At 43.8% G+C, this 27710-nt stretch overlaps 1 protein-coding gene across 1 annotated transcript in view; it reads left to right on the forward strand.

Moving 5' to 3' along the window:
- Positions 1 to 5254: 5254 nt before the first annotated feature.
- Positions 5255 to 27710, forward strand: part of frem3 (Fras1 related extracellular matrix 3) — a 70982-nt gene continuing 48526 nt past the window's right edge. The window contains exons 1-2 of the mRNA XM_052464779.1: positions 5255 to 10549; positions 10900 to 10989. Coding sequence (XP_052320739.1) covers positions 5512 to 10549; positions 10900 to 10989 — 5128 coding nt within the window. The 5' untranslated portion in view covers positions 5255 to 5511. The remainder of the gene's footprint in view (positions 10550 to 10899; positions 10990 to 27710) is intronic.

Genomic DNA, 27710 nt, shown 5'->3' on the forward strand with positions numbered 1-27710 from the left:
CGTTATTTAAGGTATAAGTTCAGCAGCTCACCCAGAGTTCACCCACTCATGCGTTGTTCAATGGGCCCCCTTATAAAAATCTCATCCCGGGGGGGCGAGTGGCGCAGAGTTCTAAGGCACTGTATCGCAATGCTACAGGCGTCACCACAGACCCGGGCTTGATCCCGGGCTGTAGCACAACCGGCCATTATCGGGAGTCCCATAGGGCGGCGAACAATTGACCCAGCGTCTTGTGGGTTAGTGGAGGGTTCGGCCAGGGTAGGCCGTCATTATGAATAAGAGTTTGTTCTCAACTGACTTGCCTTGTTAAATAAAGGTAAAAAAATATATTATAAAAAATTTACATAATATTTATGTCCAGTGCATCCTATCCGTATTAAATAGATTTATAGATTGAGCCCATTTCACCAGAAAGTGATTCAGTGACAGAACAGCCATATAATCACTTGAAACTGTATTTCATTTGTACCAGCTGTTGTTGAATGAGAAATGAATGAATGAGACATTATTGCTACACTTACATTTCTAGAACAGTAAGTTTGGGTTTCTGCAATAATAATTCCTTATTCTCCTTGACTATACTTGGTAATCATGATAAAAGAGAAAGAAGTATAGAAGACTTGCATTTTTTAATATTGAAACTGTGTGGACCAACGTCATCATGATTATAGCTTAATAGCTCTATAAAAGGTCACTAAGTATATTTATCTTAACGTGACCTTGCGCCGCGCCATACCGAGGGTGCATTCTCACATTCTCCCTGGATCCCCAATCGGACCGCAACACGTCTCTCTGTGTCTTATTGTGTCATCGTGTCATCGTGACCCACCATCATGAGAACCCAACGAACCCTGGTGCTTACTGTCGTCCAATCGTAGTTTAGATGAAAAATATAATAATCATAAAAAATCTAAGACATTGACGTGAGAATGCTGAAGATCCGGCTGCTGGCGTAGATGCCTAGATCATGTGTCGCGTCATGAGATGAGATCAACTCCTCTCCATCTCTCCATATCCAGGGAGGACGGGCCTCGGAGGGGGGTTTCCATCATTGCATGGCTTTAAATCTGATGCCAGTGACAGCCCACCGCAAAGGATATATTTGGACGTTCTACTAATCATTTATAGGAAAGGTCATCCAGTGCTTTTTTAACTACAGCAGAGACGTGGTCTATCGAATTCTGCAGGTCACTTCCAATCATCAGTAATATAGCCTAGCTATAAACAATTATGACAAGAATCATAAATATGATATTTACTCATACACATATGGAAAGCCTGGTTCCTCTCTAGGGTTCTTCATACTTGGGAGTTTTTCCTGGACACTTTGGTTCTGCTTCTGCTTGGACTTTGGGGTCTAGGACTGGTTATTGTGATTTATAGATTGACTGACTGATTGATTGAAATGGCTTTTTGCTTACTGTATCTGTCTGATTGTAATATAAGCTGTTTCTAGTCTAGTGTCATTAAAGGAAGGGGTTTGTTAGGGGATGAGGACAGTGTCCCAGGGTCACTGTCACCCCACCTATCCCGCTAGGCCAGCTGATGCCAGGTGCTGGGTGGTTCTCAGTCTGTGACCGAGAGGAGTTTGGTGCCGGGGTGTCCCAGAGACTTGACCCTAAAGGGCACCAACCCCGTGAACAGATCATAAACCGCCACATGACCAGGTCACACATGTCACATTGTTTAACTTATTGCGGCGTTCAATATTTGCCCTGTAGGCCTGTATACCTGGTGCCATTTTGTTTTGCTGTTGACAGTTGCATTTGAAAATGTATTTTGTTCAAGCGAGTGTTGATGTTAAGTTAGGTCAATGTGTACTGTTTGAGTGGACTAAGAGGCTGAACATCCGTTTTGTAGACTGATCCTCCAATCTCTACTGTTGTCCATGTCTATTTCCCAGGGATGAAGGATAATGTTAAAACATGGCTCATGTTACCAATAAAGTCCTCTCCCTTATAGTTCATGTTATATTACACAGGGGTCATATGGAGGACTACATTCAGTGCATTCAGAAAGTATTCCGACTCCTTCCTTTACTCAATATTTTGTTACATTTACAAACTTATTCTAAAATGGATTAAATAAATGTTTTTCCTCATCAATCTACACACAATAGCTCAGAATGACGAAGCGAAAACAGGTATTTAGATTTTTTTTAGCAAATCTATTAAAAAAATAAAACAATTCAGACCCTTTGCTATGAGACTCGAAACTGAGCTCAGGTGCATCCTGTTTCCATTGATCATCCCTGAGATGTTTCTAAAACTTGATTGGAGTCCACCTGGGGTCAATTCAATTGATTGGACATGATTTAGAAAGGCACACACCTGTTTATATAAGGTACCACAGTTGACAGTGCATGTCAGAGCAAAAACCAAGCCATGAGTTCGAGGGAATTGTCCGTAGAGCGCCCGAGACAGGATTGTGTCGAGGCACATGTCTTGGGGAAGGGTACCAAAACATGTCTGCAGCATTGAAGGTCCTCAAGAACACAGTGGCCATCATTCTTATACGGAAGAAGTTTGGAACCACCAATACTCTTCCTAGAGCTGGCCACCGGGCCAAACTGAGCAATCGGGGGAGAAGGCCTTGGTCAGGCAGGTGACCAAGAACCCGATGGTCGCTCCAGAGTTCCTCTGTGGAGATGGGAGAACCTCCCAGAAGGACAACCATCTCTGCAGCACTCTACCAATCAGGCCTTTATGGTAGAGTGGCCAGACGGAAGCCACTCCAAGTCTGGAGGAAACCTGGCACCATCCCTACGGTGAAGCATGGTGGTGGCAGCATCATGCTGTAGGGATGTTTATCAGTGGGAGCTACTGGGAGACTAGTCAGGATTGAGGGAAAGATGAACGGAGCAAAGTACAGAGAGGTTCTTGATAAAAACAAAACCACCTGCTCCAGAGTGCTCATGACCTCAGACTAGGGTTAAGGTTCACCTTCCAACAGTAACACGACCCTAAGCACACAGCCAAGACAACGCAGGAATGGCTTCGGGACAAGTCTCTGAATGTCCTTGAATGGCCCAGCCAGAGCCCAAACTTGAACCCAATCGAACATCTCTGGGGAGACCTCAAAATAGCTGTGCAGCGAAGCTCCCCATCCAACTTGACAGAGCTTGAGAGGATCTGCAGAGTAGAATGGAGAAACTCCCCAAATACAGGTGTGCCAAGCTTGTAGCATCATACCCAAGAAGGTCCCCCCCTTTCCCCTCTTTTACACCACCGCTACTCTCTGTGGTTATCATCAATGCATAGTCACTTTAATAACTCTACCTACATGTACATATTACCTCAACTAACCGGTGACCCCGCACATTGACTCTGTACCCGTACCCCCCTGTATATATTCACACTATTGTTATTTTACCACTGCTCTTTAATGACTTGTTACTTTTATTTCTTATCTGTATTTTTTTAAACTGCATTGTTGGTTAGGGGCTCATAAGTAAGCATTTCACTGTAAGGTCTACTACACCTGTTGTATTCGGCGCATGTGACTAATACCATTTTATTTGATTGATTTGATTTGTAGCGTCATACCCAAGAAGACTCTGTAATCATTACCAAAGGTGCTTCAACAAAGTACTGAATAAAGGGTCTGAATACTTATGTAAATGTGATATTTCTGTTTTTTTTTATACATATACATTTGCAAAAACCTGTTTTTTACTTTGTCATTATGGGATGTTGTGTGTATATTGATGAGGGATAAAACAATTTAATGTGGAAAGTCTTTCCGAATGCACTGTATAGGATGTCTTGGGAACAACACTTCAAGGTTTACTTTGTTCATAGATTTTCCTTGTGCATATGTTATCTAGTGTTTTCTGCTGCATTAAACATCAACAGCTTTGTATGATGATATTCTAAACCTTATCAAATATCATCCCATGCAGCAAAAAATAGAATAGAAGCTTGTTAACCCCAAGGTGTGAGGGGTTGTGGTATGATGATACACCAGGGCCCCTGAACACAGGAATAGAGTAGAGGGGAGGAAGAGGACATTACGTTACTGACCTTGGCTTTGGGTATTCTCTGGTAGCCTGTCTGTCAGGCCACCGTATGATAAGAGAGATGTCATGGTTCATTAGCATTGGACCTGGCCCTTCTGAAAGACCCCACTGTCCATGTGAAGCACAATGTGAAATTACCATGGCGATCACTGATGATATAGCCTATCAGAGCACCGAGTTGACTTCAAAGTGTCTCCGAAACTAATGGGGCAGGTTACCTGCCTACCAATACCTCATAATATCTGACCATGAAAATACTCGGAGGAAAATTTTATGCATGTGATATTTTAAAACTCTTATTACTTAGTTTTTTGCATTTCATATTTAACTGATCATGTTAACTGACTAAATGGGATTTTGGGGGGGTTTCTATTTTGGTTGGAATGTAGTTCAATAACTGTAGTTCGTGTAACCTGCACCAGGTGACCCAATAGAGGGCACTATCGTCAGTGTTCCACAGTGTCTTTGCCTTGCACTTCAAACGCTCCTGTTCAATGTGTGATCATGTTTAATGCACAATGAAAGCAAACCTCTAAATCAGCACTGGTGTTTGAATCTGAAACATTTAACGTAATACTCCACAAAATCATCACATCCTCCTTAATCTAAGACTCATTCAAAATAAATATGCATTAATCAAACTGTGTCTTTATGTAAGGTCTATTATCAATGTGTTTAGACCAGGGGTTCTTAAACTTTTTCAGCTCGAGACCCAAATGAGAACTTGATGTTCCTCCTGTGACCAAAATCGTCCTTCATCAACCCAAATTAAGAAGAAATAGTGTGTGATTATTTTCATAACCCTTCTCTTACATACATGCCCAGGGCCCACATTAAAGCCAATTCTGCATGTGTTGTCTTGAAAACCTGGACACAGCATTTTTGGAGGTCTTCAACTGATGATTTAGGTTTCTTTTGGGGGGGGGGGGTTGTTTAGGTAGTTTGTTGGGGGTAGAGGAGGATGGGGGGCTGAGACAGGGAAGGCTGGGGGTATAGAGGAGGAGGGAAGGCTGGGAGGGGATAGGCAGGGGAAGAGAGCGGGAGGGAGGGGATAGGCAGGGGGAAGAGAGTGGGGAGGGAGGGGATAGGCAAGGGGGAGAGGGAGGGGATAGGCAAGGGGGAGGGGGGGATAGGCAAGGGTACTGGAGGGGCTGTCCAATGTGTTTTCTTAAATTAGCTGTTAGCTGTTGGGGGCGGGAGGCATTCTCTCCGTGTTGTCAGAGGGAGAGAGTCTGGGGACGCTGTCACTGTCTCCTGCTTCAGTATTACCTGCACCATAAGATCAACTACACTTTTCCTGTGTTAGTGTGAGTGAACAGAGAGAGAGAGAAAGAAGGAGCAGAGAGAGAGAACAAGAGACCCAAGCTTCAACTTTTCAACTGCCAGAGTGGGGTTTACTTTTTCTCATCTTTTTTCTTCTCTGGAGAGATTTGATTTGAAGGACATTTATTTCTGCTGAGTTATACAAAGTTGCAGGGCAACTGGCAGTGGACATGGCTGGTTGTCTGCAAAGGACAGGACTTTGTAAAGGGCAGGCACGTTTGTTGAGATGCCTCTTTGTGCTTTTCACTCTTGTCTTTTGCTTTTCCTCTGTGGACGCGGAGCCCCACCAATTCGATTCGGCTTTCCTTTACCGACAACGACAAGGACATCATGCTGACAGCATCGTTGTGGCCAACAATGGCCTCCGTGTTCCCTTCGGGAAGTCTGTGTACCTGGACGCTGTCAATGACCTGGTGACTGAGGTGCAGCCCGGAGACCGCTGCTCCATCACGGTCCTGGAGAATGACCCACTGGCCCAAAAACCCGGAATGCTTAGCCCTAAGAAGTTCCCCTGTGCGTTTGGCGGTGATGAGGTGAAATACACTCATTTTGGTTCCCGGAGCCCCAGTAAAGACAGGGTGAAGCTGCAGCTACGCTACGACTCCCAGACGGACACAGTGGTCATCCCCTTCATGCTGGAGGTGGAGGTGGTCTTCCAGCAGCTGGAGGTCCTCACCAGGAACATGCCCCTGGCTGTGGACAAGCTCAACGGCAACAGCAACCCCATCGACAAAAAGGGCCTGGACTTTTCTTTTGAGGATGGTGTCACTCGGTGCAAGGTCGCCACGCTGGTCGGCGCCGGCGGTCTCCCCAGGTATGGCACCCTTTTAAATAATTCCACTAATGGCCAGATGATGGACTGTGATGAGTTTCTTAAGCAAGGCATTCGCTACAAGCACACATCCACCACCAACTCTCCTAACAGAGACTATATCCCCATGTTGGTAGAGCTGCAGGATAATGAGGGAAACACCATTATGCAGGAGCATTTCCAGATCATGGTTAGAATCAGAGAGGGTACAGAGAACACCCCTCCTAAGCCTAGTTTTGTTGCTATGATGATGATGGAGATTGATCAGTTTGTGATGACAGCTATCACCAGTGATATGTTGGCTGCCGAGGATGTTGAATCTGATCCAGATGACTTAATATTTAACATTACGTCCCCCCTGGACCATCAGCAAGGCTACATCATCAGTACAGATGATCAGAACCTCCCCATCACCTCGTTCTACCAGAGAGACATTCAAGATTTGAAGATAGCCTATAAGCCTCCGTCCGAGGATTCAGAAGTAGAGAGGATTTTCCAGCTCGAGTTTGAAGTTGTAGATACAGAGGGCGCCGTCTCTGATACGTTTGCCTTTATGATTGTGGTGAAGCCTATGAATACTCTTGCTCCCGTAGCAACCAAGAACATAGGGCAGCTTTTGTTTGAGGGCCAGTCCAGAACTCTCTCCAGCTCTCACAACTTAGAGATCAGTGATGAAGATAACCTGGACAATGTGAAAATCACAGTGGTGGATGGCTTGAAGCACGGCGAGCTGACGGTGCTCGGCGCGCGCAGGAAATTCTTCACACCGGCCGATTTAGATGCCGGCATCGTGGTTTACCAGCACGACGGCAGCGACACCTACAGCGACAACATCATTTTTAGAATGACTGATGGCAGCAATGAGGTCGAGTTTTTGTTCCCTATCACTATAGCCCCCACTGACGATGAACCCCCTATTATCAATGCAAACACCGGCCTGGTGCTCTTCAAGAATGAAATCATGCAGATTTCCCCCTTCATTCTGAGCGCCACAGACATAGACTCAGAGGATTCTACAATTAAATTCATCCTTGAGGCCCCATACTCCACTGTAGGGGAGCTTATCCTCAGACAAGTGGAGCCGCCCTCTAACCCCTCTCTCTGGAAGTTCAGTGAGACAGATGAGATGTTTGAACAGGTGGTGACCGAATGTTTCCAGCAGGACATTCTAGATGGGAAGCTCTTCTACCGCCACATTGGGCCTCACAGCACCACCACTGTGATGGATCAGTTTGTGTTCCGTGTCCAAGATGACAATAACCCACCAAACCAATCCGGTGAGCATACCTTCACCATTAAAATCCACCCGGTGGATGACCTCCCACCAGAGCTCTACCCAGGGACCACGCTTCACATGACAGTTCAAGAGTATGAGCTGACTCACTTCAAGAAGACGTTTTTGCGTTACACAGATTTGGACTCGGATGACAGGGATCTGAAATATACCATCACCAAGTCCCCCACTGACACAGATGAGAACAACCCGGCCCCCCTGGGTGACATTGTTCTGACTGACAGTCCCGACTCTGTGATCAGTGAGTTCACGCAGGCGCAGGTCAACCACCACAAAGTGGCCTACAAGCCCCCAGACCAGGAACTGGGCATCACTCCAAAAGTCCTTCAGTTCACATTCATTGTGGAGGATACTGCTGGGAATACAGTAGATGGACTATTCACTATTTTCTTACAGCCCGTTGACAACAAACCTCCCTTTATCACCAACACTGGTTTCACTTGCCAGGAGAGAAGCACGTACATCATCACTAAGAAGGAGCTCGATGCCACCGACCAGGACACAGAATATGAAAATATTCTATTCACTGTGACCCAGATTCCTCGCTATGGGCAGTTGCAGTATTTAGGGATCGATATGTCGAACAGTGAGACATTTGTCCTGGAGGACATCGAAAATGGCCATATTGCCTACATCCATGGCGGGGAGGAAAGCCTCAGTGACGTTATCAAGTGTGACGTCAGCGACGGCTTCCATGAGGTACCTATCATCATCAAGATCTCCATTAACCCAGTTGATGACAAGACCCCCACCATCATGCTCCCTGCTGGCCTTCTAGGGGCATCCATCGATGTCCTGGAGAACGGGGCAACTGAAATCACCAGCAACGTCATCCAGGGCCGTGACGAAGACACTGACGACCTCATGCTGACCTTCATCGTTGAGGAGCCCCCCAGGCTCGGTGAGATCCTGGTGAGCGGTGCCCGCGCCGAGAGGTTCACCCAACAGGACATCATCAACGGCGTGGTGATGTATGCCCACACTAGTGGTGAGATTGGCTCCTTCAAAGAGCATGACTCCTTCAACCTCACCATCTCCGACATGTCCGATGAATGGGTCGTCGGGGGTAACAAGGTCCAAGGAGTCCGGGTGCTCGTCACCATCCTGCCCGTCGACAGCATCCCACCCATCGTCAGCGTCGGGGAGCAGTTTGTGGTGATAGAAGGGGAGAAGAACGTCATTACTTTGGATCACGTTATGACTGAGGATATGGATACAGACAACAATGACATCCTGTGCACCGTTATTGTCCAATCAACATCCGGGTACGTGGAGAATATCTCCCCAGCTCCAGGTTCTGAGAAGTCCAGAGCAGGCACCGCCATCACCGCCTTCAGCTTCAAAGATGTATACCTCGGTCATATCTACTATGTCCAGAGCATCCACAAAGGTGTGGAGCCTGTGGAAGACAGGTTCACCTTCCGTTGCTCCGACGGCATCAACTTCTCTGATCGCCACTTTTTCCCCATCGTCATCATCCCTGCAAATGATGAGAAACCAGAGATCTTTATCCGTGAGTTTGTCGTGATGGAGGGCATGAGTCTGGTCATTGACACACCCATCCTGAATGCGGCCGATGCAGACATTCCAGGGGATGAACTGGAGTTTGAGATCATAAAGAACCCCAAGCATGGCAAGATAGTTCAGCAGCTTACAACGGGCACAGTCCCTGTTGTCAGGTTCTCCTTGGAACAGATCAATGAGGCCTCCAACATCATCTACGAACACGACGACTCAGAGACCAAAGAAGACAGTTTCGAAGTTAGGCTCACAGACGGGAAACACACAGTGGAGAAGAAGATTCTCATCATGGTGATTCCTGTCGATGACGAGACACCGAGAATGGCCATCAATGATGGACTGGAGGTTGAGATCGGAGAAACAAAAATAATCAACAACAGGGTCATGAAGGCTACTGATCTGGACTCGGAAGACAAAGAGCTCATCTACGTTGTGCGCTACGGCCCAAGCCAAGGCTATCTCCAGCGTATCACCAAGTTCGGACACGTTGTGGGCAACATCACCCTCGACATGAACTTCACCCAAGACGAAGTCGACAAAAACCTGATCCAGTATGTGCATACGGGCCAGGAGGGTGTACGTGACCTGCTTAAGTTCGACGTTACCGATGGCATTAACCCCCTTATCGACCGATACTTCTACATCAACATCGGAAGCATCGACATGGTTTTCCCCGATGTCATCAACAAAGGTGTGACCCTAAAAGAAGGGGGCAAAGTGACTCTCACCACCGACCTGCTTAGCACCACTGACATCAACAGCCCAGATGAGTTCCTCAGCTTTAGCATCACACGTGCCCCTAGCAGAGGCCACCTTGAATGCACTGACCTCCCAGGTGTGCCCATCTCCACCTTCACCCAGCTGCAGCTGGCCGGCAACAAGATCTACTACATCCACACCTCAGACGATGAGATGAAGATGGATAGCTTTGAGTTCGAGGTGACGGACGGCTACAACCCGGTCTTCCGCACCTTCAGAGTGTCCATCACGGACGTTGACAACAAGAAACCTGTCCTGAGCGTCCATAAGCTGCTGTTGGGAGAAGGCGAAAACAAGCTCATCACCCCATTCGAGTTGACCGTGGAGGACCGTGACACCCCAGACAACCTGCTGCGCTTTGTGGTCACCCAGGTGCCGGTTCATGGCCAGTTGCTGTTCAACGGCACCCAGCCAATAAACACCTTCACCAAGCAGGACCTGAACGAGAACCTCATCACCTACAAGCACGATGGCACCGAGTCCAACGAGGATAGCTTCTCGTTCACCGTCACCGACGGCACACACAGCGACTTCTACGTATTCCCTGATACCGTGTACGAGACACGTAAGCCTCAGATGATGACCATTCACATCAGCACTATTGACAATGGGGTCCCCCAGATCGTGGTCAACAAGGCTGCCCCGTCCCTAAGGGTTCTGCATAGCGGCCACCTTGGCTTCCTAATCACCAGCAAGGTCCTGAAGTCTGAGGATCGAGACAGTCCTCACAAAGTCCTCAAGTACTCTGTGGCCGAGGCCCCACAGCATGGCTTCATCATGAACACTGCCCTGGGCAATGACAGCATCAAGGCCTTCACACAAGGTAAGACTAGCATTTAATATTACATATATAACAATTTAAAAAACAATTGAGGAAAAAGTGAACGAACATTCATAAAATTAAAATCTGACATATTTACCTTTTTTTCCCCAGAAAAAAAAAGTTATGAAGTTATGTACTTTGGGAAAATTATGTTTACAATATCAGTAAGACCAGTATTCACACTCCTGCCAGAATCAGTATTTTAATGCTTTTGACTTTGACGTAATCTAAAATTATGCCTGAGGGCTATAAGTAACCTTCAGTAGAAAGTGGAGTAATCATCTCAGATGTTCTAAAGAATGTAGAGATTCTCCTCCTTACATTTCCAATTCACCCTTTCATGTCATCAGCTGATATCGATGAAATGAAGATTTGCTACGTGCTGCTTGATGGTAGCAACGCCACAAGTGATATCTTCTACTTCACAGTTGAGGATAAAGGTAAGACCCTCTTTTTTAATATTTGAACCTCATGCTCATTGACGTTGTTGGGCCCCATTACTGCAGACTTATATCACATGGCCTGCAGGCATTCTTTTCGGCTTCAGCCTTCTTTTAAGATTGAATCTCTTTGAGATTGAATCTTCCTGCTCTCTGTCAATCTCCAAAGTGTTTGCATCACAAAGACTTAAACGCAGTTCGCCATGACTGACAGCTAGCACAGAGCCCCTTCTCTCTCCTCGCCCCACTGCTGAGGGTGGCAGGTTTAAAGAAGGTTTAAAGAAGGGGTGGAAGAGGTCAGTGGGGACATGGGCGAACAGTGTCCCTGGGTGTGTTAGGAGTGAAAGGGATGGAACGCCCGGCAATTAAAAAAGCTCTGAACTTTATTGTATCATGAACAATGGGGGTTTTCCTTTGTGGTTTTTGTCCTGGGTTTTCTTCAGTGTTTGATGTGATAGCATGAAACCAAATTTGCCACCTTCAATGCCTCCAAGGCATTCCAAGTATTCATCAAACCATATGTCTGTTTTTATGGAAATCGATCCTAGATAAGTGAGAATAGCATGAGCCTTTGACCCTGTGTGTAGAGGAAACTACTAATTTTGAACAGCAGTTTTGTAATGATCAAGGTGACTGTTAACCTGCTTCATTGCTTCTCTATGTTAGTGGAACAGAAACGTAACTATTTCATAGTGAAGTTAGCAAGTTTTGCTTCACAATCCAAAATTCTCATGGAATCGTTTAAAGTGCTTCTATTTTTTGGGATTCTATTTTCTGTTTGGCAAGTCATCAGAAAATAGAAAATAGACTAGTCATTACCATCTGATATGCCAGATCCATTCCTTACCTTCTCTAGGGATCCTTTGCTTTGAAGGCTTTGGATTTCAGTAGCTGTGTGTATTTATATTCCCCTAGAAATTAACATTTGGTCCAATGTCATATGAACCGTACCTTATTGGATTTCATAACTATCCACACAGGTTGCATTTCTATCGTGACAATCCTATTGGTGTTTTCAGTATACAGTCATTCATATGCATGATTATGATGTTAGTGTTTGTATAACGTAGCTTTTCTATGGTATTGTCGGTAGATTTCAACTATTGGAGTAAAGCATGTTTATCATAAAATACGTTTTTGGTTTCAAAGTATATTCTACATATTCTACACATTTGTGTATCACACACAGACTGTGGAGTTTTGAAACAAATCAGTTGTTGGATATTCGTTTGCGCTTTGTTATGGTTCACTTCGTCCAAAGTACCATTGTGGACCTAGTTTAACTGCTGATATATATAGCGAATGCAAAGCAAAGGATCAAAATATAGCAGGTGGGGATGGGGACATGCTTTGCTATTTTAACATCAGCTGTAAATGCTTAACACATTCTGAGGTTTTGAAATGCATCCCTCCATGAAACACTGTAAGAAAGGGTTGGGCTATATTTATGCTGGATTGAGGACTAGCTAGCTAGCACAATATCATCATCATCATCATCATCATCATCATCATCATCATCATCATCATCACCATGTTTGATGGCCACGGAGGGTTTAGGTGTCATGGCCTTTTGGTCAATTCCTCTTGTTGTTTTCACCAAGTTTAACCCCTAAGTTAACCCTTTCATCTTCATGTTAGCGTTCACGCCCGGTAATGCACGCTCCTGTTAGGACAGAGAGTTGGGTGTGAGAACAGAGTGGGAGAAAGGTTGTTAACTAGTTTCTGGAGATATTGCACAACAAGGAATTATTTTCCCGTACTGTCCCGATCCACACATGCTGAAATACTAAGACTTATTTTCTTAATTATTTATATTTTTTAATGCATGTGTCTTCCCAAAGTCCTCTTACTCTGCTAAAGCAGAACATGCTGAATTCCAGATGGCCATAAATGGCTGTCGCTCTCAGACAGTATGGCCTTAATGAATAACAGGGCTTTCTTTCTCAGGGCTGTCTGTAATTGAGGGTCTGGCTACAACAGGAAGGGGACACAAGGGCTTCAATTAGCTCCACAATCCCCTGTGTTTGTAGTGTAGTCTGTCCCACTGTTCTGTTTGAGATTCCAGCCAGCACATCTGAACCAGGTGCAGGGTTGGCTCTATACCACTCTGCCATCTGTCTAATGTGACTTTGTTTCTGTCTGACTACGTTTAACGTGTGCAGAGCACTGAGTCAGGGCTGGTAGGACACACACCACACACACACACACACACACACCGAGTAACATCAAATAAAGGCATGAAAAGGCAACAATTGCCTGAGTCTGTTACTGGCATGTAGGAACAAGTTGACACATCATTCTGTTGGTCAGCAAATTTCCCCCTAAAAGTTTAGTGTTTTCTTAATGTCTGTGAGAAACACCGTTGGACGTTCTAGATTCTATAGAATAAATGTTTGCAGCAGAAGTGACCATGAACAATACCTTAAAGTGAATACTATTTACACCCTAAGTGTGCAAAATTCACATAGAAAATAGTCCAAATGGCTGCATTGTCTCCCTGTAGAGTTGTATTGCTGTACTGAAACAACATGTCATAAATAATGCGTTATGGGTAAGAGGAGAAAGAGCGAAGGGTCAGGGTATTTCCCCTGGGTGTTGGTCAGGAGGGGGTGTTGGTCAGGAGGGGGTGTTGGTCAGGAGGGGTGTTGGTCAGGAGGGGTATTGGTCAGGAGGGGTGTTGGTCAGGAGGGGTGTTGGTCAGGAGGGGGTGTTGGTCAGGAGGGGTGTTGGTCAGGAGGGGGTGTTGGTCAGGAGGGGTGTTGGTCAGGAGGGGTGTTGGTCAGGAGGGGTATTGGTCAGGAGGGGTGTTGGTCAGGAGGGGTGTTGGTCAGGAGGGGGTATTGGTCAGGAGGGGTGTTGGTCAGGAGGGGTGTTGGTCAGGAGGGGTGTTGGTCATTGGTCAGGAGGGGTGTTGGTCAGGAGGGGTGTTGGTCAGGAGGGGTGTTGGTCAGGAGGGGGTGTTGGTCAGGAGGGGGTATTGGTCAGGAGGGGTGTTGGTCAGGAGGGGTGTTGGTCAGGAGGGGTGTTGGTCAGGAGGGGGTGTTGGTCAGGAGGGGGTGTTGGTCAGGAGGGGGTGTTGGTCAGGAGGGGTGTTGGTCAGGAGGGGGTGTTGGTCAGGAGGGGGTGTTGGTCAGGAGGGGTGTTGGTCAGGAGGGGATATTGGTCAGGAGGGGTGTTGGTCAGGAGGGGTATTGGTCAGGAGGGGTGTTGGTCAGGAGGGGTGTTGGTCAGGAGGGGTGTTGGTCAGGAGGGGGTGTTGGTCAGGAGGGGTGTTGGTCAGGAGGGGTATTGGTCAGGGAGGGGTATTGGTCAGGAGGGGTGTTGGTCAGGAGGGGGTATTGGTCAGGAGGGGTGTTGGTCAGGAGGGGTGTTGGTCAGGAGGGGGTATTGGTCAGGAGGGGGTGTTGGTCAGGAGGGGTATTGGTCAGGAGGGGTGTTGGTCAGGAGGGGTGTTGGTCAGGAGGGGTGTTGGTCAGGAGGGTGTTGGTCAGGAGGGGGTATTGGTCAGGAGGGGGTATTGGTCAGGAGCGGGTGTTGGTCAGGAGGGGGTATTGGTCAGGACGGGGTATTGGTCAGGAGGGGTGTTGGTCAGGAGGGGTGTTGGTCAGGAGGGGTGTTGGTCAGGAGGGGGTATTGGTCAGGAGGGGTGTTGGTCAGGAGGGGTGTTGGTCAGGAGGGGGTGTTGGTCAGGAGGGGGTGTTGGTCAGGAGGGGGTGTTGGTCAGGAGGGGGTGTTGGTCAGGAGGGGGTGTTGGTCAGGAGGGGGTGTTGGTCAGGAGGGGGTATTGGTCAGGAGGGGGTGTTGGTCAGGAGGGGGTGTTGGTCAGGAGGGGTGTTGGTCAGGAGGGGTGTTGGTCAGGAGGGGGTGTTGGTCAGGAGGGGTATTGGTCAGGAGGGGTGTTGGTCAGGAGGGGGTGTTGGTCAGGAGGGGTGTTGGTCAGGAGGGGTGTTGGTCAGGAGGGGGTATTGGTCAGGAGGGGGTATTGGTCAGGAGGGGGTGTTGGTCAGGAGGGGGTGTTGGTCAGGAGGGGGTATTGGCCGGCCCTAGCCTTTTGGGGGCCCTATGCGAGAGTGTAAAGACGTATTATAATTTTAAAGTTAATTTCCTGCAATTCTACACATTTGCCATTATTCGGCCATGATTACAACAAATTTAAATAGCTGAATGGACTAACTTACCAAGCTAAAAATTGTTAGCTGCCATGGGCTAAATGAGTGACAGTCAGTGACCGACATAATGAGAAAACAAATGCTAATGCACAACCAAATGTCGAATTTGCACCTTGTGTATTCTACTATTCTTGCTCTCAGTAGTATGTTGAGACCCTGACTGAATTCATTTGAATGAAGCTCTCCCCTCGTCCCTCACCTTGAGGGGAATGTAGTGATATAGCGTAGCATACTGTTAGCATAAACTTTATGTGTGAAGTGGTGATGAAGCGTTAGCATATCTCAGAGCGTTAGCATACCTCAAGACAAAGGAGATGATTGTGGACTACAGGAAAAAGAGGACTGGGCATGCCCCCATTCTCATCGACGGGGCTGCAGTGGAGCAGGTTGAGAGCTTCAGGTTCCTTGGTGTCCACATCACCAACAAACTAACATGGTCCAAGCACACCAAGACAGTCGTGAAGCGGGCACGACAAAACCTATTCCCCCTCAGGAGACTGAAAAGATTTGGCATGGGTAATAAGATCCTCTAAAGGTTCTACAGCTGCACCATCGAGAGCATGGTTGCATCACTGCCTGGTATGTCAACTGCTCGGCCTCCGACCGCAAGGCACTACAGAGGGTAGAGCGAACCGCTCAGTACATCACTTGGTCCAAGCTTCCTGCCATCCAAGACCTCTATACCAGGCGGTGTCAGAGGAAGGCCCTAAAAATTGTCAAAGACTCCAGCCACCCTAGTCATGGACTGTTCTCTCTGCTACCGCACGGCAAGCGGTAGCAGAGCGCCAAGTCTCGGTCCAAGAGGCTTCTGAACAGCTTCTACCCCCAAGCCATAAGACTCCTGAACATCTAATTAAATGGCTACCCAGACTATTTGCATTAACCTCGCTCTCCATACCACTGTCACTCTCTGTTGTCATCTATGCATAGTCACTTTAATAACTCTACCTACATGTACATACTACCTCAACTAACCGGTGCCCCCGGACATTGACTACCGGCACCCCCTTGTATATATTGCTATTTTTTACTGCTGCTCTTTAATTACTTTTATCTCTTATTGTTATCTGTATTTTTTTAAACTGCACTGTTGGTTAGGGGCTCGTAAGTAAGCACAACACCTGTTGTATTCGGCGCATGTGACTAATACAATTTGATTTGATTTGATTTGATTTGCTGAACTGTGTCACCCTGGCTACACTACAGCTGACCAGGCCTTCCTGGGGCAAGTGGGCACATCTCTTGATTGGGGTTCTGACAAGGAGGGCCAGGCAGGCTGAACTGGGTTCCAGGCAGGCTGTACTGGCTCCAGGCAGGCTGAACTGGGTCCAGGCAGGCTCAACTGCGTCCAGGCAGGCTCAACTGGGTCCAGGCAGGCTCAACTGGGTCCAGGCAGGCTCAACTGGGTCCAGGCAGGCTGTACTGGGTCCAGGCAGGCTCAACTGGGTCCAGGCAGGCTGAACTGGGTCCAGGCAGGCTCAACTGGGTCCAGGCAGGCTGTACTAGGTCCAGGCAGGCTCAACTGGGTCCAGGCAGGCTGTACTGGGTCCAGGCAGGGTGGCGGTGTCTCTGGTCCTGGGTGTTTTGGAGGGAGAGACCAGAAGAGAGAGGGGGTTCAGCTGAGTCAGATATTGTGTGAAATGTGCCATTTACTCTATGTGGTACCACACCTTTTACACTTTCTAGCTGCACACCAAAATGAATACGGAAGTGTCGTTAATGAGTTGAATCCTTTCATCATTCAGATGAACATGTTTCCATTGAGGAAATAGTCCTGCAGATACATTGATAGTTTCAGCTGTCTTTAAACTTTTACTGCAGTGGGCTAAAGTTGCGGCTGTCTTTAACCTTTTACTGCAGTGGGCTAAAGTTGCGGCTGTCTTTAACCTTTTACTGCAGTGGGCTAAAGTTGCGGCTGTCTTTAACCTTTTACTGCAGTGGGCTAAAGTTGCAGCTGTCTTTAACCTTTTACTGCAGTGGGCTAAAGTTGCAGCTGTCTTTAACCTTTTACTGCAGTGGGCTAAAGTTGCAGCTGTCTTTAACCTTTTACTGCAGTGGGCTAAAGTTGCAGCTGTCTTTAACCTTTTACTGCAGTGGGCTAAAGTTGCGGCTGTCTTTAACCTTTTACTGCAGTGGGCTAAAGTTGCAGCTGTCTTTAACCTTTTACTGCAGTGGGCTAAAGTTGCGGCTGTCTTTAACCTTTTAGGGTCATACAGAGTGATTCTTAGTAGTCTTAAACAAATATACTTTGGAACAAAAGTATACACCTCACACATGGTTATGGGCTTAAAAAAAGAAGACACCTGTACCATGTCAGACATAGAGTTGAAATATATTACATTTGGAGTTTGCATCTGACAATTGATCTAGTGTCAGCCCTCTGTTCTGTCACAATAACAAAACTATTTGACATAGAAACACCGTATTATTTGTATTTTTTATAATGTTTATGATGAAATTCTGAAAAGTAGTGCACTATACAGAGAATTGGATGCCATTTTGGAGGCATCCCATAGCTTTCTAAGGGACAGGCTTGTTAAACACATATCATCACAAACCTGCCTAGCAACACAGGACCTCAGCCTCCCCAGGCAGTCAGCCAATACCTATGTGTAGCGGTCCGGTATGCATCCTCCCTTTTCAATACATACTGTACCTGTCTTTTCTGTACCAGTATATGTGTCAAAGATTAGAAGTCTTGTCAAGCTACACTTGAAAAAGAAAAGCACACTAGGAGCTCAGCTGCAATAATTGAATAACCTAATATCCAACATTCGACAGAGAAGCTGTCTTCATCAGGGTATAATGTACCTATCCATCTTGCACTCAATCTCTTTACCTTTAGAGACTTACAGTCTCCATGGTGGAGAGGGTGGTGATGGGGTGAGGAAAGGGTGAGGAAAGGGTAAGGAAAGGGGGATGAAAGAGGGAGGAAGGGGGAGGAAATATTCCCAAGTCCCAGCAGGTGTTGAGAGACACAGAGGCAGCGGCGGCTCTACCCATAGCACGGCTGTGTGTGTGTGGAGGGGGGGGGGTGACTTCCCAGTGTCTCTGCATTGTTCAAGAAAGGGGTCAGCAGGTGCCACACTGTGGGAAGTCTTGTCTCTTGAAATGGACAGTGGCCACATTCCAAGTCCTGGTAGCATATGCTGTCCTTTTTCAGTCAGGACCCCAGAGGGAGGCCCTGCGGAGTGCCTGTTTAACTTTTCACCCTTCGGGGAGATCCGATGGATGGTGGAATGTGTAAATCATCAGTCAGCCCTGAGGGGTAGCAATTAAAAAATGTAAATGCATTTTGGAAATGGTTGTTTAGAAACTGATGTCAATGTTATACAACAATAAGCCGACTGACTGAATCATAAGTGACAAACTCAGACAGGTTCCCTTCATTCAAGCCTTAATGTATTATTTGATGAGGGAATACCTTACCCCTTGAGGCCCATAAGGACCCAACCAGCCCACTGGTTCTGTTCTGAGGGGCGATTATAAGGTACTCTGATGGATAAAGTAAGCAGAGGTATAGACCTACTCCCTCATCTCCAGGCATATGGCCATGTAGAGATGTCCTCTTCGTTGAGTGATGGACTCAAGGAGGAGTTGTTAGAACAGGTTAGAACGGTTAGGGTTAGGAGGACAGGGTATTATTACCATCACTACACAGATAACTGATTATTGATCTAGTGTCAGCCCTCCGTCCCTTCACCTAATCCTGCTGAAAGACACAGCAAAGTCCTGACCTGGAAGTGAGGGAATTCTGCCTCGCTCAAAATGGCCACCTTTGAATGTTTCCTCAACACTGTTTTTGTTATTGTTGGCTATCCCTGTGTGATAATAGGTTTATGACAAGGTGCTTGGATGAAAGGCAGTGTCATTCTATCATAAAAGGCCAGATGTATTTTTCAATTTCCATATAGCCTCTTCAAAAGAAACTAGTCTAACGGCACAACTATTATTAGCCTCTGAGCTCTATCCCAATAATGAATAAGTTCAGTGTGTCAGTTGGGGTTACTCCTCTTCTGTCATCCAGGACTGTCTACAGACGAGTGGTCCATCAGGCCAGGGCCTACCCTGCCAGAGGCTAGTAGTAACCCCTTAAACAGAACAATGTCAGACTCGTCCAGACTCGTCCAGACTTCCTCCTTTGTCTTTTTACCTGTTGAACCAGGAAAAGCCCATTGAGACCTGGTCAAGAAGGCAGCAGCATCAATACAACATTACAACATTAAAAACATACAATAAAGCATCAGCACATCAAAACAATACAATCAGCACAACAATACAATACAATCAGCACAACAATACAATTCAGTTTGTCCGTGATGTGTACGCCGAAGAACTTAAAACCTTCTACCCTCTCCACTACTGTCCCGTCGATGTGGATACGGGGGTGCTCCCTCTGCTGTTTCCTGAAGTCCACGATCATCTCCTTTGTTTTGTTGATGTTGAGTGTGAGGTTATTTTCCTGACAGGCCGTCTCGTCATTGTTGGTAATCAAGCCTACCACTGTAGTGTCGTCGCGGGAGCTTCAGCACAACAATACAATCAGCACAACAATACAATACAATCAGCACTACAATACAATACAATCAGCACTACAATACAATACAATACAATCAGCACTACAATACAATACAATCAGCACTACAATACAATACAATCAGCACAACAATACAATACAATCAGCACAACAATACAATACAATCAGCACAACAATACAATACAATCAGCACTACAATACAATACAATCAGCACTACAATACAATACAATCAGCACAACAATACAATACAATCAGCACAACAATACAATACAATCAGCACAACAATACAATACAATCAGCACTACAATACAATACAATCAGCACTACAATACAATACAATCAGCACAACAATACAATACAATCAGCACAACAATACAATACAATCAGCACTACAATACAATACAATCAGCACTACAATACAATACAATCAGCACTACAATACAATACAATCAGCACAACAATACAATACAATCAGCACAACAATACAATTCAATCAGCACTACAATACAATACAATCAGCACTACAATACAATACAATCAGCACAACAATACAATACAATCAGCACAACAATACAATACAATCAGCACTACAATACAATACAATCAGCACTACAATACAATACAATCAGCACAACAATACAATACAATCAGCACAACAATACAATACAATCAGCACTACAATACAATACAATCAGCACTACAATACAATACAATCAGCACTACAATACAATACAATCAGCACTACAATGCAATACAATCAGCACTACAATACAATACAATCAGCACAACAATACAATACAATCAGCACAACAATACAATACAATCAGCACAACAATACAATTCAATCAGCACTACAATACAATACAATCAGCACTACAATACAATACAATCAGCACTACAATGCAATACAATCAGCACTACAATACAATACAATCAGCACAACAATACAATACAATCAGCACTACAATACAATACAATCAGCACTACAATACAATACAATCAGCACTACAATACAATACAATCAGCACTACAATACAATACAATCAGCACTACAATACAATACAATCAGCACTACAATACAATACAATCAGCACTACAATACAATACAATCAGCACTACAATACAATACAATCAGCACTACAATACAATACAATCAGCACAACAATACAATACAATCAGCACAACAATACAATACAATCAGCACTACAATACAATACAATCAGCACAACAATACAATACAATCAGCACAACAATACAATACAATCAGCACTACAATACAATACAATCAGCACTACAATACAATACAATCAGCAGTACAATACAATACAATCAGCACTACAATACAATACAATCAGCACAACAATACAATACAATCAGCACTACAATACAATACAATCAGCACTACAATACAATACAGTCAGCACTACAATACAATACAATCAGCACTACAATACAATACAATCAGCACAACAATACAATACAATCAGCACTACAATACAATACAATCAGCACAACAATACAATACAATCAGCACAACAATACAATTCAATCAGCACAACAATACAATACAATCAGCACTACAATACAATACAATCAGCACTACAATACAATACAATCAGCACTACAATACAATACAATCAGCACTACAATACAATACAATCAGCACTACAATACAATACAATCAGCACTACAATACAATACAATCAGCACTACAATACAATACAATCAGCACAACAATACAATACAATCAGCACAACAATACAATACAATCAGCACTACAATACAATACAATCAGCACAACAATACAATACAATCAGCACAACAATACAATACAATCAGCACTACAATACAATACAATCAGCACTACAATACAATACAATCAGCACTACAATACAATACAATCAGCACAACAATACAATACAATCAGCACAACAATACAATTCAATCAGCACTACAATACAATACAATCAGCACTACAATACAATACAATCAGCACAACAATACAATACAATCAGCCCAACAATACAATACAATCAGCACTACAATACAATACAATCAGCACTACAATAAAATACAATCAGCACAACAATACAATACAATCAGCACAACAATACAATACAATCAGCACTACAATACAATACAATCAGCACTACAATACAATACAATCAGCACTACAATACAATACAATCAGCACTACAATGCAATACAATCAGCACTACAATACAATACAATCAGCACAACAATACAATACAATCAGCACAACAATACAATACAATCAGCACAACAATACAATTCAATCAGCACTACAATACAATACAATCAGCACTACAATACAATACAATCAGCACTACAATGCAATACAATCAGCACTACAATACAATACAATCAGCACAACAATACAATACAATCAGCACTACAATACAATACAATCAGCACTACAATACAATACAATCAGCACTACAATACAATACAATCAGCACAACAATACAATACAATCAGCACTACAATACAATACAATCAGCACTACAATACAATACAATCAGCACAACAATACAATACAATCAGCACAACAATACAATACAATCAGCACTACAATACAATACAATCACAACTACAATACAATACAATCAGCACAACAATACAATACAATCAGCACAACAATACAATACAATCAGCACTACAATACAATAAAATCAGCACTACAATACAATACAATCAGCACAACAATACAATACAATCAGCACTACAATACAATACAATCAGCACTACAATACAATACAATCAGCACAACAATACAATACAATCAGCACAACAATACAATACAATCAGCACTACAATACAATACAATCAGCACTACAATACAATACAATCAGCACTACAATACAATACAATCAGCACTACAATACAATACAATCAGCACAACAATACAATACAATCAGCACTACAATACAATACAATCAGCACTACAATACAATACAATCAGCACTACAATACAATACAATCAGCACTACAATACAATACAATCAGCACAACAATACAATACAATCAGCACTACAATACAATACAATCAGCACTACAATACAATACAATCAGCACTACAATACAATACAATCAGCACTACAATACAATACAATCAGCACTACAATACAATACAATCAGCACTACAATACAATACAATCAGCACAACAATACAATACAATCAGCACAACAATACAATACAATCAGCACAACAATACAATACAATCAGCACTACAATACAATACAATCAGCACTACAATACAATACAATCAGCACTACAATACAATACAATCAGCACTACAATACAATACAATCAGCACTACAATACAATACAATCAGCACTACAATACAATACAATCAGCACAACAATACAATACAATCAGCACAACAATACAATACAATCAGCACTACAATACAATACAATCAGCACAACAATACAATACAATCAGCACAACAATACAATACAATCAGCACTACAATACAATACAATCAGCACTACAATACAATACAATCAGCACTACAATACAATACAATCAGCACAACAATACAATACAATCAGCACAACAATACAATTCAATCAGCACTACAATACAATACAATCAGCACTACAATACAATACAATCAGCACAACAATACAATACAATCAGCACAACAATACAATACAATCAGCACTACAATACAATACAATCAGCACTACAATACAATACAATCAGCACAACAATACAATACAATCAGCACAACAATACAATACAATCAGCACTACAATACAATACAATCAGCACTACAATACAATACAATCAGCACTACAATACAATACAATCAGCACTACAATGCAATACAATCAGCACTACAATACAATACAATCAGCACAACAATACAATACAATCAGCACAACAATACAATACAATCAGCACAACAATACAATTCAATCAGCACTACAATACAATACAATCAGCACTACAATACAATACAATCAGCACTACAATGCAATACAATCAGCACTACAATACAATACAATCAGCACAACAATACAATACAATCAGCACTACAATACAATACAATCAGCACTACAATACAATACAATCAGCACTACAATACAATACAATCAGCACAACAATACAATACAATCAGCACTACAATACAATACAATCAGCACTACAATACAATACAATCAGCACTACAATGCAATACAATCAGCACTACAATACAATACAATCAGCACTACAATACAATACAATCAGCACTACAATACAATACAATCAGCACTACAATACAATACAATCAGCACTACAATACAATACAATCAGCACTACAATACAATACAATCAGCACTACAATACAATCGGGACAACAATATAATACAATTAGCACTACAATACAATCAGCACAACACTACAATACAATCAGCACAACACTACAATACAATCAGCATCAGCACAAAAATACACTACAATACAATCAGCGTAACAATAGCATCCAATCAGCGTAACAATACGATCCAATCAGCGTAACAATACAATCCAATCAGCGTAACAATACGATCCAATCAGCGTAACAATACAATCCAATCAGCGTAACAATATGATCCAATCAGCGTAACAATACGATCCAATCAACGTAACACTGCGATCCAATCAGCGTACCAATACGATCCAATCAGCGTACCAATACGATCCAATCAGCGTAACAATACAATCCAATCAGCGTAACAATACGATCCAATCAGCGTAACAATACGATCCAATCAGCGTAACACTGTGATCCAATCAGCGTAACAACACAATGCAATCAGCGTAAGAATGCGATCCAATCAGCGTAACAATGCGATCCAATCAGCGTAACAATACAATGCAATCAGCGTAAGAATGCAATCCAATCAGCGTAACAATACGATCCAATCAGCGTAACACTTCGATCCAATCAGCGTAACAATACGATCCAATCAGCGCAACACTGTGATCCAATCAGCGTAACAATACGATCCAATCAGCGTAACAATACGATCCAATCAGCGTAACACTTCGATCCAATCAGCGTAACAATACGATCCAATCAGCGTAACAATACGATCCAATCAGCGTAAGAATGCGATCCAATCAGTGTAACACTGCGATCCAATCAGCGTAACAATACGATCCAATCAGCGTAACAATACAATGCAATCAGCGTAACAATGCGATCCAATCAGTGTAACACTGCGATCCAATCAGCGTGACAATACAATCCAATCAGCGTAACAATACAATGCAATCAGCGTAACAATGCGATCCAATCAACGTAACAATACAATACAATCAGCGTACCAATACGATCCAATCAGCGTAACAATACGATCCAATCAGCGTAACAATACGATCCAATCAGCGTAACAATACGATCCAATCAGCGTAACAATACAATCCAATCAGCGTAACAATACGATCCAATCAGCGTAACAATACAATCCAATCAGCGTAACAATACGATCCAATCAGCGTAACAATACAATCCAATCAGCGTAACAATACGATCCAATCAGCGTAACAATACAATCCAATCAGCGTAACAATACAATCCAATCAGCGTAACAATACAATCCAATCAGCGTAACAATACAATCCAATCAGCGTACCAATACGATCCAATCAGCGTAACACTGCGATCCAATCAACGTAACAATACAATACAATCAGCGTACCAATACGATCCAATCAGCGTAACAATACGATCCAATCAGCGTAACTATACGATCCAATCAGGGTACCAATATGATCCAATCAGCGTAACAATACGATCCAATCAGCGTAACAATACAATCCAATCAGCGTAACAATACAATAATCAGCGTAACAATACGCTCCAATCAGCGTAACAATACGATAACAATTTACACTCCTCCTGAACAGAGTCTTGCATCAGAGTTTTAAACTCATCCAGGTAGTTAGATAGATATGGGAAGTCTACATCTCTTTTTTAAAGAGCGCTCATGAAGAAAATGATAGGCTAGTGAGTAGATAGTGAATATTAGCTTCCAGGCAAACTCTGCCAAGGTTAATACGTTATGCAAGAGGAGGTTGTGCCATTTTAGTTTTCATAGTAATAGCGATGATAAAAATGTACATATTTAGTCATGCTAATTGGTTGTATCTTGAAAATAGCCTCCCTGTGTTGAATAGAGTTGAATCATTCTCGGTTTTATAATCTGGTAGCTTCCCCTTTCACTCCAGGCTCCTGCTGCATGGGGAATGACAGTAGACCAGTGGCAGAGGTAATAGTGTTATGCGATCATTCCTGGGAACAAGGAATGTGCTTCCTGCCTTCAAGACTCCCGTCTCCTGCCACACACACAGACATACCTGGAAGTGAAGTTGGAACCCTAGTAGACAGGTGTATGGGACTGGGAGAGTTCCAGGACAGGCAGTATCCCCTTTCATAGTCCCCCACAGACCCCACTCACAACCCCCAGAGATCAAAGCCAATACTCAGATAGGAACGTTTGACTGCATTACAGCCCCCTGTTCTGTTCCAGAGGGGTAGAATGGCACTTTTTCAGAGGAGGGGAATTATGGGTCACGGCCATTTTACACAGCAGGCACCATGACTTCCTAAGTGTGTGTTCGGATCTAACCTGTCAGCTATGTCAACAGCCGGCCAACGATTTACTGTCCCCTGGTGCCAGTCGAAGGTCTACCTACATGTATACTGTGACTGTGAGGCGGAGGCTTCTTCCTCTCCCTCTCTCTCGCTCTCTCCTTACCTCCTGACACGGGGCAGATAGATTTATTGGGGTTGGGAGAGTGTTGGTGTTATGATGTCTGGCCCCTAGAGGTTATTCATGTCTGCTTCCATATGGCAAAGCTGTCTGCTGCTCCCCATACTTTCTTTTAAAATTGTCTTTATATTCTATACTTTACATTATATTCTACTCTCTCGCTGTCTGTTTAAAGATGTGTCACTTGCACACTTGTTCTGCACAGATGTAGGGTCTTAATTTGAGCCATTTTGCCACAGCAGGAAAATAATCTTTAAGCAACGGGAAATGTGAATTATTTTCATAATTAATAGACATTTTTGTAGGGGTGGATACATTTTTCATAAGGGAAAATTAAGTCTGACATTTCAGAGTGTAAATGACAAATTTCAGAAGCATTTTTCAAACCTCAAGTACACTACATGTTTTAAATGTCCTACATTGCAGAAAAGTTATCCTGCAACAGGGGGATCAAATCAAGATCCCACATCTGTATGTCCGTATCTATCCTCTCTTTAATTTATATTGACATTTTAGTCATTTAGCAGATGCACCTTTCCTTTCCTCTCTCTCTTCTATCACTCCTTCCCTGTCTGTACGTTCTGTGAGGATTCACTAAAAATCCTGACACCACTTAGTCGTTTCATTTAGCTCTGTTATTAGAGCATGGCTCTTGCAATGCCAGGATAATGGGTTCGATTCCCGGGATCAGCCATACGTTAAATGTATGCAAGCATGAGTGTAAGTAGCTTTGGATAAAAGTGTCTGCTAAATGGCATATAGACTAAGTGTGCAAAACATTAGGAACACCTTTCTAATATTGAGTTGCACCCCTTTTGCCCTCAGAACAGCGTTCCACAAGGATGCTGGCCCATGCTGACTCTAATGCTTCCCACAGTTGGCTGGATGTCCTCCTGGTGGTGGACCATTCTTGATACAGACGGGAAACTGTTGAGTGTGAAAAACCCAGCAGCGTGCCTTTCTTGACACACCAGTACACCTGGCACCTAGTACCATACCCCATTCAAAGGCACTTAAATATGTTGTCTTGCCCTTTCACCCTCTGAATGGCAACCAAACACAATCCATGTCTCAATTGTCTCAAGGCTTAGAAATCCTTATTTAACATGTCTCCTCCCCTTCATCTACACTGATTGAAGTGGATTTAACAAGTGACATCAATAAGGGATCATAGCTTTCACCTGGATTCACCTGGTCAGTCTGTCATGGAAAGAGCAGGTGTTCTTAATGTTTTGTACACTCAGT

The sequence above is a fragment of the Oncorhynchus keta genome, chromosome 16 (genome assembly GCF_023373465.1).
Source record: "Oncorhynchus keta strain PuntledgeMale-10-30-2019 chromosome 16, Oket_V2, whole genome shotgun sequence".
Taxonomy (NCBI): Eukaryota; Metazoa; Chordata; class Actinopteri; order Salmoniformes; family Salmonidae; genus Oncorhynchus; species Oncorhynchus keta.